This window comes from Chiloscyllium plagiosum, unplaced genomic scaffold (genome assembly GCF_037043375.1).
Source record: "Chiloscyllium plagiosum isolate Xiang-an unplaced genomic scaffold, Cpla_swu_hap1 HiC_scaffold_29, whole genome shotgun sequence".
NCBI classification, from domain to species: Eukaryota; Metazoa; Chordata; class Chondrichthyes; order Orectolobiformes; family Hemiscylliidae; genus Chiloscyllium; species Chiloscyllium plagiosum.
This window is the reverse complement of record NW_028270167.1, coordinates 36,071,267-36,086,579: the sequence shown is the minus strand read 5'-3', so window position 1 is coordinate 36,086,579 and position 15,313 is coordinate 36,071,267. Positions and strand designations below refer to the sequence as shown.

The 15,313-nt window shown below is 44.2% G+C and overlaps 1 protein-coding gene across 1 annotated transcript in view; it reads right to left on the bottom strand.

The window, feature by feature from the left end:
• Positions 1–6,348: 6,348 nt before the first annotated feature.
• The window catches only part of dcps (decapping enzyme, scavenger), a 54,652-nt gene continuing 45,687 nt past the window's right edge, over positions 6,349–15,313 (bottom strand). The window contains exons 5-6 of the mRNA XM_043676904.2: positions 14,271–14,381; positions 6,349–9,128 (exon numbers count right to left, since the gene is read on the bottom strand). Coding sequence (XP_043532839.1) covers positions 8,862–9,128; positions 14,271–14,381 — 378 coding nt within the window. The 3' untranslated portion in view covers positions 6,349–8,861. The remainder of the gene's footprint in view (positions 9,129–14,270; positions 14,382–15,313) is intronic.

The following is a 15,313-nucleotide window of genomic DNA, read 5'->3' as shown; positions in this document are numbered from 1 at the left end:
GTTAGAGGGACAAACATTGAAGAGTTGAATGACCTCTTCATATCCTTGACCTGTATTCTCATAGCTAAATATTATCAAGGTCCAGGATTAGATTAGTCCTCATACAAGTGAGGCATCATCTGTACAAGGTCAGACTTTGCTCTTTTACTTTATAGTGACAACTGACCCATTGTCCAAAGATCTGCAATTTAGGTGGATTGGCCATTACCCAGTGTGCAGAGATGTGCAGGTTAGGTGGACTAGCTGTGGAAAGTGTAGGGCACATGGTAGTGGGTCTGTGTGGGATACTCTTGGGAGGGTTGGTGTAGTCTTGATGGGCTGAATGGTCTACTTCCACACTGCACAAATTCTATTATTTTGTCTCTTGGGCCTCTTTAGTATGTACCACGAATGGCAGATACTTATACAAACAGATTTGACTGTCTGGAATTATAATTTGCTTACCTACAGAGGTGCAATTGGCAAGAAACACTTTTTCAAAACCTTCCAAAGTTAACAAGACAAATCTAAATAAGAATATAAATCCAGTTAACCATGACACACAAACTCTGATCCATGGCTGCAGTTTCAGCACCTTAGTATCTTCATGATTGTTGCACGTGCACAGCTGAGGGAACATTGCTCAGTGCTAGAGGGACAAACATTGAAGAGTTGAATGACCTCTTCACATCCTCTTACACCACCCATGCCCTCCACCTGCTCCATGATTTTCGCTTCCCCGGTCCCCAACGCCTTATTTTCACCATGGACATCCAGTCCCTGTACACCTCCATCCCCCATCACGAAGGACTCAAAGCCCTCCGCTTCTTTCTTTCCCGCTGTACCGACCAGTACCCTTCCACAGACACCCTCCTTCGACTGACTGAACTGGTCCTCACCCTGAACAACTTCTCTTTCCAATCCTCCCACTTCCTCCAAACGAAAGGCGTAGCCATGGGCACCCGCATGGGCCCCAGCTATGCCTGCCTCTTCGTAGGATATGTGGAACAATCCATCTTCCGCAACTACACTGGCCCCACCCCCCTTTTCCTCCGCTACATTGATGACTGTATCGGCGCCGCCTCGTGCTCCCACAAGGAGGTTGAACAGTTCATCCACTTCACCAACACCTTCCACCCCGACCTCAAATTCACCTGGACAGTCTCAGATTCCTCCCTCCCCTTCCTCGACCTTTCTATTTCTATCTCAGGCGACCGAATCAACACGGACATCTACTACAAACCAACCGACTCCCACAGCTACCTGGACTACACCTCCTCCCATCCTGCCCCCTGTAAAAACGCCATCCCATTCTCCCAATTCCTTCGACTCCGCCGCATCTGCTCCAAGGAGGACCAGTTCCAAAAACGCACATCCCAGATGGCCTCCTTCTTCAAGGACCGCAATTTCCCCCCCCAACGTGGTCGACGATGCCCTCCATCGCATCTCTTCCACTTCCCGATCCTCCGCCCTTGAACCCTGCCCCTCCAACCGCCACCAGGACAGAACCCCACTGGTCCTCACCTACCACCCCACTAACCTCCATGTACAGCGCATCATCCGCCACCATTTCCGCCACCTCCAAACGGACCCCACCACCAAGGATATATTTCCCTCCCCTATCAGCATTCCGTAAAGACCACTCCCTCCTGTGGTGAAACGGTTAAAAATTATGTCCCAATACATGTGTGAATCTAACCGGAATGGAGGTGTTGCTTAGTCCCGTGTGAATCTTATTACACACCTCCCCGTGTGAATCTTCTTATCTGTATGTAACCAGAATGGAATGTGTTTTTTAGCCTTGCTCTGCTGTTCACATGAATGTTTATATCTGGAAAAGAGTATATCAGCTGGAAAAGTCTCCAGTTCGGTGAGTCTGCTCCGGGGTTACGTTTAACCGCCGAGCGTGGGTTGTTGGCAACCGCTCTACGAGAACTGACGGCTCCCAGTTCCGGTAACATGTAGAGTGAGTATAAGCCAGACCCGTTGTATGAGACCTAGTTGTGGCGACGCTGCGGGGAATAAAATGCCCATATTCTAGCAGACTCGCCTCTTGGTCGTTTGTTCTGTGTCAGACTACTCTCTTACGAACCTGACCTTGAGAATTTTTTAAAACATTTGGCGTAGTCGGGCAGGGTCAAACGCAATTGAGGAGAGATTTTGATACAGAACAATGTTTTGGAAAAAGACTAAGAAACCAGAAGAACAAACTGTGGAGGTCCCGACCGTCCCGGGATGGCATGGATGTGGGCATGTACGTGGCAGTTTGTTTGAGAGAGGATCCCAGTCCTGCCGAAGAACCCCTTGCCTGGGGTACAGCGGAGGATGTGGGCATGTCCAAAAAGCTGAAGCGGAGTTAACAGAATTGAATGGGATTGAACTGAACTGAACTGAGTGGAACTGAAGTGAATCAAATTGAACGGAACAAAATGGAACTGAGCTAAATTGAATTGAAATGGACGGAACTGAATTGAACACAATTGAATTGAACTGAACAGACCTGAACTGAGCTGAATTGAACTACACTGAATTGACTGAACTGAAATTAACTGAAACGAATTGAACTGAATTAAGCATAATGTAACACATGTATTGGGCCAAGCAGTGGAATGTGGTGTAAAATTATGTCCCAATACATGTGTGAATCATAATGTAACACATGTATTGGGCCAAGCAGTGGAATGTGGTGAAACGGTTAAAAATTATGTCCCAAAAAATGTGTGAATCTAACCGGAATGGAGGTGTTGCTTAGTCCCGTGTGAATCTTATTACACACCTCCCCGTGTGAATCTTCTTATCTGTATGTAACCAGAATGGAATGTGTTTTTTAGCCTTGCTCTGCTGTTCACATGAATGTTTATATCTGGAAAAGAGTATATCAGCTGGAAAAGTCTCCAGTTCGGTGAGTCTGCTCTGGGGTTACGTTTAACCGCCGAGCGTGGGTTGTTGGCAACCACTCTACGAGAACTGACGGCTCCCAGTTCCGGTAACATGTAGAGTGAGTATAAGCCAGACCCGTTGTATGAGACCTAGTTGTGGCGACGCTGCGGGGAATAAAATGCCCATATTCTAGCAGACTCACCTCTTGGTCGTTTGTTCTGTGTCAGACTACTCTCCTACGAACCTGACCTTGAGAATTTTTTAAAACACCTCCGTGACTCCCTCGTCAGATCCACACCCCCCACCAACCCAACCTCCACTCCCGGCACCTTCCCCTGCAACCGCAGGAGGTGCAAGACTTGCGCCCACACCTCCCCCCTCACCTCCCTCCAAGGCCCCAAAGGAAACTTCCATATCCGCCACAGATTCACCTGTACCTCCACACACATCATCTATTGCATCCTTTGCACCCGATGTGGCCTTCTCTGTATTGGGGAGACAGGCCGCCTACTTGCGGAGCGTTTCAGAGAACACCTCTGGGACACCCGGACCAACCAACCCAACCACCCTGTAGCTCAACATTTCAATTCCCCCTCCCACTCCACCAAGGATATGCAGGTCTTTGGACTCCTCCATCGTCAGACCACAGCGAAACGACGATTGGAGGAAGAACGCCTCATCTTCCGGCTAGGAACCCTCCAACCACAAGGGATGAACTCGGATTTCACCAGTTTCCTCATTTCCCCTCCCCCCAGCCTGTCTCAGTCAAATCCATCAAATTCAGCACCGCCTTCCTAACCTGCAATCTTCTTCCCGACCTCTCCGCCCCCACCCCAGTCTGACCTATCACCCTCACCTTGACCTCTTTCCACCCATCACATTTCCGACGCCCCTCCCCCAAGTCCCTCCTCCCTATCTTTTATCTTAGCCTGCTGGACCAACTTTCCTCATTCCTGAAGGGCTAATGCCCGAAACGTCGATTCTCCTGTTCCCTAGATGCTGCCTGACCTGCTGCGCTTTTCCAGCAACACATTTCCATCTCTGATCTCCAGCATCTGCAGACCTCACTTTCTCCTCTTCACATCCTTGACCTGTATTCTCATAGCAAAATGTTATGAAGGTCCAGGGTTAGATTAGTGCCTCATGAAAGTGAGACATCACCCGTACAAGGTCAGTTTTTGCTCTTTCACTTTATAGTGACAGCCGAACTTCTCAACGGTGACACGTTAGTGTGTTTTGAGAAGATGTGTAGCTCAGTTTGAGGTTCTGGGTGTAGGGTTTGCTCGCTGAGCAGGAAGGTTCACCATACCAGGTAACAGGGGTGGCACGGTGGTTAGCACTGCTGCCTCACAGCGCTGGAGACCCGGGTTCAATTCCCGCCTCAGGCGACTGACTGTGTGGAGTTTGCACGTTCTCCCCGTGTCTGTGTGGGTTTCCTCCGGGTGCTCCGGTTTCCTCCCACAGTCCAAAGATGTGCAGGTCAGGTGAATTGGCCATGCTAAATTGCCCGTAGTGCTAGGTAAGGGGTAAATGTAGGGGTATGGGTGGGTTGCGCTTCGGCGGGTCGGTGTGGACTTGTTGGGCCGAAGGGCCTGTTTCCACACTGTAATGTAATCTAATCTAAACATCTTCAGTGAGCCTCCAGATGAAGCACTCGTGGTGTAGCCTGCTTTATATGTTTGGATTTCCTTGGATTGGCGACATCATTTCCTGTGGTGATATCATTTCCGGTACTTTGTCTCAGGGGAGGTAAATGGAATCCAAGTCAACCAACACTTACCAACAAGTGGCGATAGACCTGACCCCAATAACTAGAGAACCAAATCACAGCCTGACTCAAAAAAACTTCAGAAATCCGGAGAAATAAATAAGACCGACTTCCAAAAAATGAAACCAGATGGATCCAACAGCACACTTCTACAGATTACCCAAAATTCACATATCAGCAGCACCCCCTTCCTCCCCCCCGCCATTCTCACTCCCTGGAACACCAACTTACAGGTTGGCCAAGGAGCTAGACCAAAGACTAAAACACTTAGTAGAATATTCACGCAACTCCATCCAAGAATTCTTGAAGACCATCAAGATACAAGAGGATGAAATAATGGTCTCCTTTGATGTAACAGCCTGTTCACATCCATCAACAGCAACCTGGCCAAGGAAACACTGACTACACTATTAGAAGACCCAAATACACATGTACCAAACACCATCAACTTCATCAGCAAGCACAGTATCATCAAGCTCGTGGACCTATGCCTTACCACCCACTTTACCTTCAACAACAAAACCTACAGACAATCCAACGTAATACCCATGGGATCTCTGATATCAGGGTTCTTAGCAGAGGCAGTAATGCAGAGACTCAAACAAACAGCTCTGCCAACCATCCAACCCAAACTTTGGGTCTGCTACACTTTTGTCATCACTAAATGATACAAATTAGAAGAAAACTTCAAGACCATCAATAATACCCTTCCTGGCATAAAATTCACTAAAGAGGAGGAAAACAACAACAACCTGTCAATCCTAGATGTGGCAGTAGAGCAAATAGCCAATAGGGAATTTCAAACCATTGTCTATAGGAAAAGAACACAAACAGACCAAATATTGAACTACAGAAGCAATCACCCCAACATCCACAAACAAAGCTGCATTAGAATATTATTTCAACAAGTCAACACACACTGCAGCACAGAGGAACTGTGCAGAGCAGAGGAAAATCACCTATACTGTGTATTCATAAAGAACAGGTACCCAATGAACACAGTCCGCCAACTTCACAACAAACCCAAACAAGCAGACAAAACATGTCCAGAAATCCTAGCCACTCTTCCCTACATCAAATACATCTCGGGAATGACTGCCAGAATACTCAGACCCCTTGGTATCACGGTAGCCCATAAACCCACTAACACACTAAAGCAGCAGCTAATGAATTTGAAAGACCCCTTACAGACAAGCAAAACTAATGTCATTACAAAATACCGTGCAAGGACTACTTTAGGCAAACAGGTAAAAAACTAGCCACCAGGAAACATGAACATCAACTAACCACAAAAACACATGACCCACTCTCACTGGTACCCTTACATACAGAAGAGGAAGGACACAACTTCGACTGGGAGAACACACCCATCCTAGGACAAAACAAACAAAGACACACACAAGAATTCTTAGAAGCATGGCATTCCAACTGGAACTCACATTGACTTGGATCCCATTTACCACCCCATGAGAAAAAGAACAGGAAATGACATCACCACAGGAAATGGCATCACCAACCCAAGGAAACCCAAATATAAATAGAAAATGGACTACACCATCAGTGCTTCATCTGAAGGCTCACTGAGGATGTTACCTAGCATGGCGACGAAGTGTCTGAAAACAAACCTTCCAGCTCAGCGAGCATACACAATAGGTAATTAGATAGCAGATGTACTTCAGCGAGGCAGAGTGGTAGTTATGAAGGAAGTGTACACAAGTGGGTTTATTTGTTCAAAAAATGTTTATTGATACTTAAACTTTCTATAAAGATGCATTTAAAAAATTAAAATTGTCAATGTATCAAAAAGTTCCCATTCTGATTGTATTAATTTATAACACACCATCTAAGATTCTTGCAAGCAACTCAATTTGGGCTTTGGTGGAGGAAAAGGCAGGACAGATATCCAGGTATTCCACTCGGTAAATGCTCTTCTGAGCCTTGGAGAGCAGGAGGTCTCCAAGCAGGGTTTGCTTTCTGCTATCTGGAACATCCACATTCTGAGGCAGATGGGAAATTGGGATCTAGATTAAATTCCCAACAGTATGGAAACAGGCCCTTCGGCCTGACAAGTCCACATCGACCCTCCAAAGAGTAACCCACCCAGACCCATTCCACTATCTTATATTTACCCCTGACTAATGCACTTAACACTCTGGGCAATTTAGCACGGCTAATTCACCTAACCTGCACATCTTTGGATTGTGGGAGAAAACCGGAACACCTGGGGGAAACCCAGCAGACATGGGGAGAATGTGCAAACTCCACACAGACAGCTGCCTGAGGCTGGATTCAAACTTGGGTCCCTGGCGCTGTGAGGCTAACCACTGAGCCACCATGCCGCCCCAGTCTCCAAGTGACCTGAGGGAAGAAAGAAAGCTTACCTTGGCCCTTAGTCCTGATATCTATCAAATTATCCTGTCAGGAAATGCATGTCTGTGGATCATGTGAGGATCTGGCTTTTTATTCCTTTCTATTGATTTACTCATCAACACACACTGTGTTGGGTCACACATCATTGAAGTACAGGAAAGCTACTGGTAATTGGTCACAGTACCCCACCCAAAGGAAACATCTTCTGGGCATGTGAAAACAGAAGAAAACAAGACTGCCAAATAAGGGAATCACAGATTCTCAGCTGGCATGTTGAATCTCTTTCTAATCTATTCTCAGCTGGCATGTTGAATCTCTTTCTAATCTATTCTGAAAATTGAAACCCATGTTCCCCTTGATTGGCATACACCGGGCAATTCCCCCATTGAGTCAGCTGGAGGTCAACGGTTTCTCCATTGGAAAGTGGGCTTCCTGTTTTCAATAGAAAGGCGTTCTGCAGCAAACCCCAGGCAACAGTGTAAGAGTCAGTCACCAGGGTGAGCTGCTGACACCACCAGAGGATACAATCTACCTTATTATGAAGTAACGGTGAACATTTTAACTCCCATTTCTCTTCCTACTTTGTACCCAAGTTTTTTTTGTACCTAGGTACCTGAGATGGCACTATTGTGGCAACACTATAATCCTTTCACTATACTTCTGTACTGGACTAAACGTGACACTAAACTTGAAACCTAAAATCTAGAGTAACAAGCCTCCGCAACGGTTTCTAAGTCTCCTAGTGTGAGAGATACATATTGGGAGATCTCACAACTACAGGGCGCTGGGGGAGGAGGCAGAAGCTGCATCACCTTGGTGAAGAAGGAAAAAAAACAAATGAAGCTCTCACTCCCATCCTGAGGAAGTATCGACTTTGTCTGAAGGCCCGAGAAGGGGGATGACATCCCTTTGACCGACTAGCACAGCATCACTTACATATTGGTTTGCATGTGAAAAATGGCCAAGTGCCGAAACTATTTGTAGAATATTTCCCAGCAAAACGCAGGAATTCAGGAGGGAGGGAGAAGGGATACATAGAATTACTATAGTACTACGGAAACTGTTAACAATTTCTTTATAAACAAGCTCATGGATCTTTTTTTCCCTGAACAGGAAGCAGAAAACCCTTCATGACAGGAAAATGAACATCAAAAATGTGGATTCACCCACACAAAAGCAAACATATGCTGAGTGGGTTACCCGGATTTAGAAGCATGAATAGTGGGGATAGCTGTATTAAGCAGCCCTCACCCAGCATAACCCCTGCTTCTTCAGGACAAAGACTTCCATGTGTTTCTGCATGAGCAAACCAGAATACAATTTTGAATTAACAATCTTGGCTGGGTTTTGCGTCAGTTTACGAATGCCTGCACCTTTCTGTCCCCTCTGCTGACCCTATCCTTGCCAACTTCTATATAAAGAACACCATGATGGAGATCTGAAAGTCATGCCTAATTGCACAGACAAAACAAATTTACTTCTGTTTTTCTTAAAGCCACTCTTGGATTTTACTCTGCTCTCTCTAATTTATAGCAAGGAACATTTTAATGCCATAGCAACAACATTCATTTTGTTAAAAATGAACCTTTTGAAGATCTGTGTTCTGATGAATGGAGGTCAGACTGACTGTCTTGTCTGTTCACTGAAAGAGCTTTCTGTCTCTAATGTTGATGCTTCTAAAGCTGTGTAACTCAGCTCAACGTGTGTGTGTGAGTGTGTGTGAGTGTGTGTGTGAGTGTGTGTGTGTGTGTGAGTGTGTGTGAGTGTGAGTGTGTGTGAGTGTGAGTGAATGCAAGTGAAAGAGAAGGATAGATTCTAGGCTGATACTATTCAAAGGACAGTGTGTGAACAAGTAATTTCTCTGCTACATCCTTCCAGCCTCTTTGAACCGTTGTAGAAGTGGGTCATCAGCCTTCAAGGCAAAAGTTAAAGTTCGCTTCTGGTAGTACTCTGGGTCGGTTTGTAGGTTCTCTATGACACTGGAAAGTAGATGTGCACGTTCCACCATGGTTCCTGGAGCATCATAGCTAACAGCAGTGAAGTGAATGTGAAGGTGATAGTAGGAGGGCTGATAATGAAAGTAAATCCTCAGTTGGCTTCCGGGAATATTATAACGCTTGGAGATGGCAACCTGGAGGATCCAAAAAAATCAGAATTATAGAACTGATTCCTTAAAGATACTTTGGTATGTAAAGTTAGATTATCCAAATTTGTATTTTTTTTTATGGGATGCGTACATCACTGGCAAGGCCAGCATTGCTGCCCATCCTTAATTTCCAATAAACTAAATGACCATTTTAGAGAAAACCTAGAAGTTAACCACGATACTGGGAGCTGATTCAGTCTTACACATAGTTTGGATTGGGTGAGGGTGGCAGATTTCTCCCCTAAAGAAAGTCAAGATTGAGTTTTGAGATTTGTAGCTCAGATTGAGGTTTTAGATGTAAGTTTGATTGGTGAGTTGGAAGGTTCATTTTCAGACATTTGTCACCACATTCGTGGTGAAGCACTGGTGTTATGTCCTGCTTTCTATTTATGTGTTCAGGTTTCCTTGGGTTGGTGATGCCATTTCCTGGGTTGGTGATGACATTTCCTGTATTGGCAATGCCATCATCTGTTCTTTTCCTCAGAGGGTGGTAGAAGGCATCCAAATCAATGTGATTGTTGATAAGAGTTCCAGTTGGATTGCCATGCTTGGAATTCTCGTGCGTGTCTCTGCTTGGCTTGGCCTAAGATGGACATGTTGTCCCAGTCAAAGTGGTATCCTTCCTCATCTATATGTAAGGATACTAGTGAGAGTGGGTCATGCCTTTTTGTGGCCAGCTGATGTCCACATATCCTGGTGGCTAGTTTTCTGCCTGTTTGTCCAATGTAGTGTTTGATACAGTTCTTGAAAGATGTTTTGTAAATGACGTCTGTTTTGTTGTTATCTGTATGGGGTCTATTAAGTTCATTCGCTGCTGTTTTAGTGTAATGGTGGGTTTGTGGGCTACCATGATGCCAAGGGGTCCGAATAGTCTGGCAGTCATTTCCGAGATGTCTTTGATGTAGGGGAGAGTAGCTAGGGTTTCTTGCTGAGAAATCAGTGAACTGTGTTCATTTGGTACCCATTCTTTTTGAATATGTTGTATAGGTGATTTTACTCTGCATTGCACTATGTGGTAACTGGTTGAAATAATGTTCTGATGCAGCTTTGTTTGTGGGTGTTGGGTTGATTGCTTCTGTAGTTCAATATTTGGTCTGTATGTGTTGTTTTTTTTCTGTAGATGGTGGTTTAAAGTTCCCCATTGACTTGGGAATTGACCAGTCAATGAGGAACATCAAAACAGCGTCTACAGGAAAACAACACATACGGACCAAATACTGAACTACAGAAGCAATCATCCCAACACCCACAAACAAAGTTGCATTCGAACATTATTTCAATGAGCCACCACACACTGCAGCACAGAGGAACTACACAGAGCAGAGGAAAATCACCTATACAATGTATTCAAAAAAGAATGGGTATCCAATGAACACAGTCCACCGATTTCTCAGTAACAAACCTAAACATGCAAACAGAACACATCCAGAAACCCTAGCCACTCTCTCCTACATCAAAGACATCTCGGAAACGACTACCAGATTACTCTGACCCCTTGGCATCATTGCAGCCCACAAACACACCAAGGCACTAAAACAGCAGCTAATGAACTTAAAAGATCCTATATAGACAATAAACAAAATGAACGTCATTTACAAAATACTTTGCGAGAACTGTATCAAACATTACTTTGATCAAACAGGCAGAAAACTAGCCACCAGGATACATGGACATCAACTAGTCACAAAAAGAAGGAAGGAGACCACCTTGACTGACAACACATCCGTCCTAGGACAAGGCAAACAGAGACACACATAAGAATTCCTAAAAGCATAGCATTCCAACTGGAAGTCCATCAACAAACATATTGATTTGGATGCCATCTACTACCCTCAAAGAAAAAAAACAGGACATGACATCACTAACACAGGAAATGACATCACCACCCCAAGAAAATGTAAACATATAAATAGAAAGCGGGACACAAAACCAATGCTTCACTGGAGGCTCTCTGATGATGTTACCCAGTATGGTGACGAAACGTCCAAAAATGAACCTTCCAGCTCAGTGAGCAAACTTACATCCAGAATGTTAAAACCTTATAGCACAGAAGCAGGTGCGAGGCCCCCATGCTTGATTTGACATAGCTGTTCATTATTTAATTAATATTTTTAATATTAATTCCCAGAGCTGCCCTTTTCCTAATCAACGAGAAGTTGCTTCTTACCCTTCAATTTACAACTGCCTCGTTCTAATGGCCCAACATAATTTGAAGAACTTTGAAATGGTAAACCGTGGGGAGAAAACGATCTCAGCTATTCTATGCGTTAACACTCTCATTTCGCATCCTCATCCTGCGACTATGACAATTTCATTAGTGTTCATGCTTCGCAGGATGGAAAAACCTGCAATACTCTTCATTTTCATTTCAAATCCTCCACATTTCACCAAAAGGTGGAGCCACAGATGAATCCGAGTTGGCTCGAAGTGTACACAGCGTCAACATGTCTGGTTGGACTTGGTCGGGGTCAGCTTTTGGATACTGTACAGGAGGAAGGGTTGGGGGCGGTTTGATTGAGTAATGGGGGATGGGCTGTGGCATGGAGTCATGTTGGTTTTGTGGGACAGTGGAGGATCGGTGTGAGTGATTGCAGGTCAGGGTCTCAGTTTTCTAGAACCCAAGAATTACAGCAGGTTATTCCTCTAACCTTCCGTGGCTAACTATTCAGCTAAGGGATTCAGCACCCTCTGAAGTCTCCAAATCTAACTCATAATCAGGGGTTCTTTATTGACAATTCCAAATATCTGATAAATGCCCACCAGGCATCCTTCTTGGCAATTTCCGTATAGTTAGAAATTTAGGCATCTAAAATCCTAATGCCTCACTTTCAGGGCATGCCTGACTTCTTTTTCAGCCAGCAGCACTGCGGCCTAACGCTCTCGAATGTATTTAATCATTTTAAAAATCAAAACAAAAACCTTGCTTTTAGCTCAAAAATGATTGTAGCTAGTCTTCCTGGATCATTCAATCGGCTTTTCAATCATAGAAGCTCCAGTGTGGAAGTAGGCCTTTCGGCCCATCAAATCCATACCAATCCTCCAAAGAGCAGCACACCCAGGCCTACTTCTCTACTCTATCCCTATAGTCCTAAATTTCCCATTGCTAAGCCACCTAACCTACACATCCCTCGACATACTGGGCAATTTAGCATGGCCAATCAATCCATATAATCCATACATTTTTGGACTTTGGAAGGAAACTACAGCAACAGGAGGAAACCCTTGCAGACAGAGGGAGAATGGTCAAACTCCACACCACTCCGCCTGAGGTGGCTTCAAATCTAGCTCCCTGGCACTGTGAGGCAGCAGTGCTAAACAGTCAGCCACCATACTGCCCATAAGCTGCAGCAAGTATATTTTTCGGAGTTGGTGTAAAATATGGTCACACGTACAAGAGTGAATTCCTCAGGGACAGGGTTAACTTATCCCCTCAGTAACATTTACAGACATGACCCATTCACAAGATTAAGCCACAACGACCGTTAAAAAGAAAGGAACAGTGGATTTTGGCTGCTTTTCCAAAACTGGCTGAGCATGAGCCAGAGCAAAATTACCAGAAATTGAACACAATATAAAGGAACGTGTTGACAGCATGGACAGTGGGATCAGTTTTTGGACTGCTCTAACCCACAGCTGTCACAGACATAACATGCATAATGACTTTGTCTGAGCTGTAAACCTCAGTAGTTTAATTCTCTACATAGATCTCATGTAGCCAGCTGCAAGCTGAAAGCTGGCTGATAAATGCTAACAGTATCAGCCATACATTGATCAGACAACATGAATTACGCAGGATATATAACACAGAAATAGTCCATTCAGCCCACTCAATCCATGTTCTACTCCAGGTTCATCCTCTTTAATAAATCCACAACTGTAGCTCTCTGCTCCCTTGTCCTTCAACTGCTGTGTAGCTTTTCTTGAAATTAATCTACACTATTCACTTCAACAACTAACTGGGTGAACAGGTTTCTTTTTATATCCCTATATATATATTCTTATATTTAAGGCCAATAAGTAACACTCTTTTCCATCTTATTAAAATAATTGTATAACTTTAAACAGTCTTACTAGGTCACCCCTCAGCCTTCTTTATTTACCCAAGAAAGCAAAATTGAGCAGTCAATCCTCTCTCATTTACAGTACCTTCACCATAATAAAATGTTTCAGAAGTGTCAGGCAATGAAGACAAGTTCATCATGGAGAAAGGGGTGAAGGAAAAACTTAAAGGAGGAAAATAAGGAAGAGAGGCAAACAGAAATAAGGAGAAAATTTTACATTAAAGTATTTTTTAAAATTCATTCATGGGATGAGGGTATTACTGGCTAGGCCAACTGCATTGCTGTGGGTCTGAAGTCATATGTAGTCCAGACCAGGTGAGGATGGCACAGATTTCCTTCCCTAAAGGACATTAGTGAACCAGATGTTTTTTTTTCCCCCACAATTGATAATGGTTTCATAGTCATCGTTAGAATCGTAATTCCACATTTTATTGAATTCAAATTCCTCCCTCTGCTGTGGCAGGATTCAAACCTGGGTCCCCGGAACATTACCTGGTTCTCTGGATTAACAGTGGAATATTTCTCTGGAATAACATCACTAGGCCGTGGCCTCCAAATAAAGCTGAAGCCACAGCCACCAGTGATGTAGGGAGTAAAATTGTGAATGCTCAATTGGGCAGAAGGCTAGAGGTGCATACAGACGTAGGAAGAAGCAAGGTCAAGATTAGATAGCCATTGGAAAACAATGCTGAGAATTTTGAAATCAAGATGTTGCTTATCTAGGAACCAATGTAGATCAGCAAACACAGAGAGGGTTGGTGACAGGGTTGATGCAAGTTAAAATATAGGCAGTCGAGTTTTCAATTACACCATGTTTGTGGAGCATCACATGTGGGAAACCAGCCAGTGGCAAATTGGAATGATTATATCTTGAAGTATCAAAGGCATGGATGAGGGTTTCAGCAATATGTAAGCTGAGGCAGGGTTGGAGTTGGGTGATGTTACTGGGGTAGACACAGCTGGTGTCAGAGACTGTACGAATGATTGAAGAAGGTCCATCCTATGATCAAATATAACAACAATACAATGGATGGTCTGGTTCAGCCTCAGACACTTTCACACTCACCTGTCCTTCCTGCAATATATTCTGCAACATTGACAGGTGTTCTCCTGTTAGGTCCCGCAGGGACTTTAGCCCACGTCGTTGGCAAATAGCAATCAGGTACAGGTCATCCACCTACAGTACACAACAGAATTGGTGAATAGATTTCATAACATGTATGGCAGACAACTACTTTAGTTATTCATCACTAACAGGCTCTCCATAAAAACTGATCATTGTCACCCTGGAATGCAGCGGTAATCCTTGGCTTTGTTTCCTTATTACCATCTGCAAGCTGACATCTTCAAACTTCTGTCCCATCCCCTCACCTTCAACAGGAAGTACAGGGATCTCCTGAAGCTCTATCACTGACATTGAGAGCTCTCTTCTATCTGAGTGGGCCAAACTTTCTCTAATATTCACCCCACTGGCCCTGAACTTGCATTCTTCTCTAGCTTCTCTCCTAACGTGCTGACGTCCTGTACAAATTCATTTGTCCATGACACCAACTTCCTGTTTCTCAACCCTAGACTCACTGAGCTCATCAGTGACCCAGCTCAATCCAACTGACCACTTAATTTCCATTTCTGACCCTATAAACCACAATATTGTAAATAGTTCTCAAGTATTGTTGCTCTTTCCTTGAAACCTTTCATCATCATCCACTCCTCAAAAAACTCACTTTTAGTCATAGGAGATTATAGCACAGGCAAAAGCGCTTCAACCCATCTAAATAAAGAACATAACTATTCTAATCTCATTTGCCAGCACTTGGCCCATAGCCTTGTGCACATTCCAAGTGCACACCTAAATACTTAAATGTTAACAGGGTTTCTGCCCCTACCAATCTTCAAGTGACAGAATTCCAGATTTCCATTTTTCTCTGGGTGACATACTTTTTTCCCTATATCCATCTAAACTCCTGGTCTGTATACTAAATCCATGCCCCAATCATTGATCTCTCCATCAAGGAGAAAGCTCCTTTCCTGTCTATCCTATCCACATATAATTTTATACGTCTCAATCACGTTGCCCCCTCAGTCTTCTTTCTCCAATCTCTCTTCACA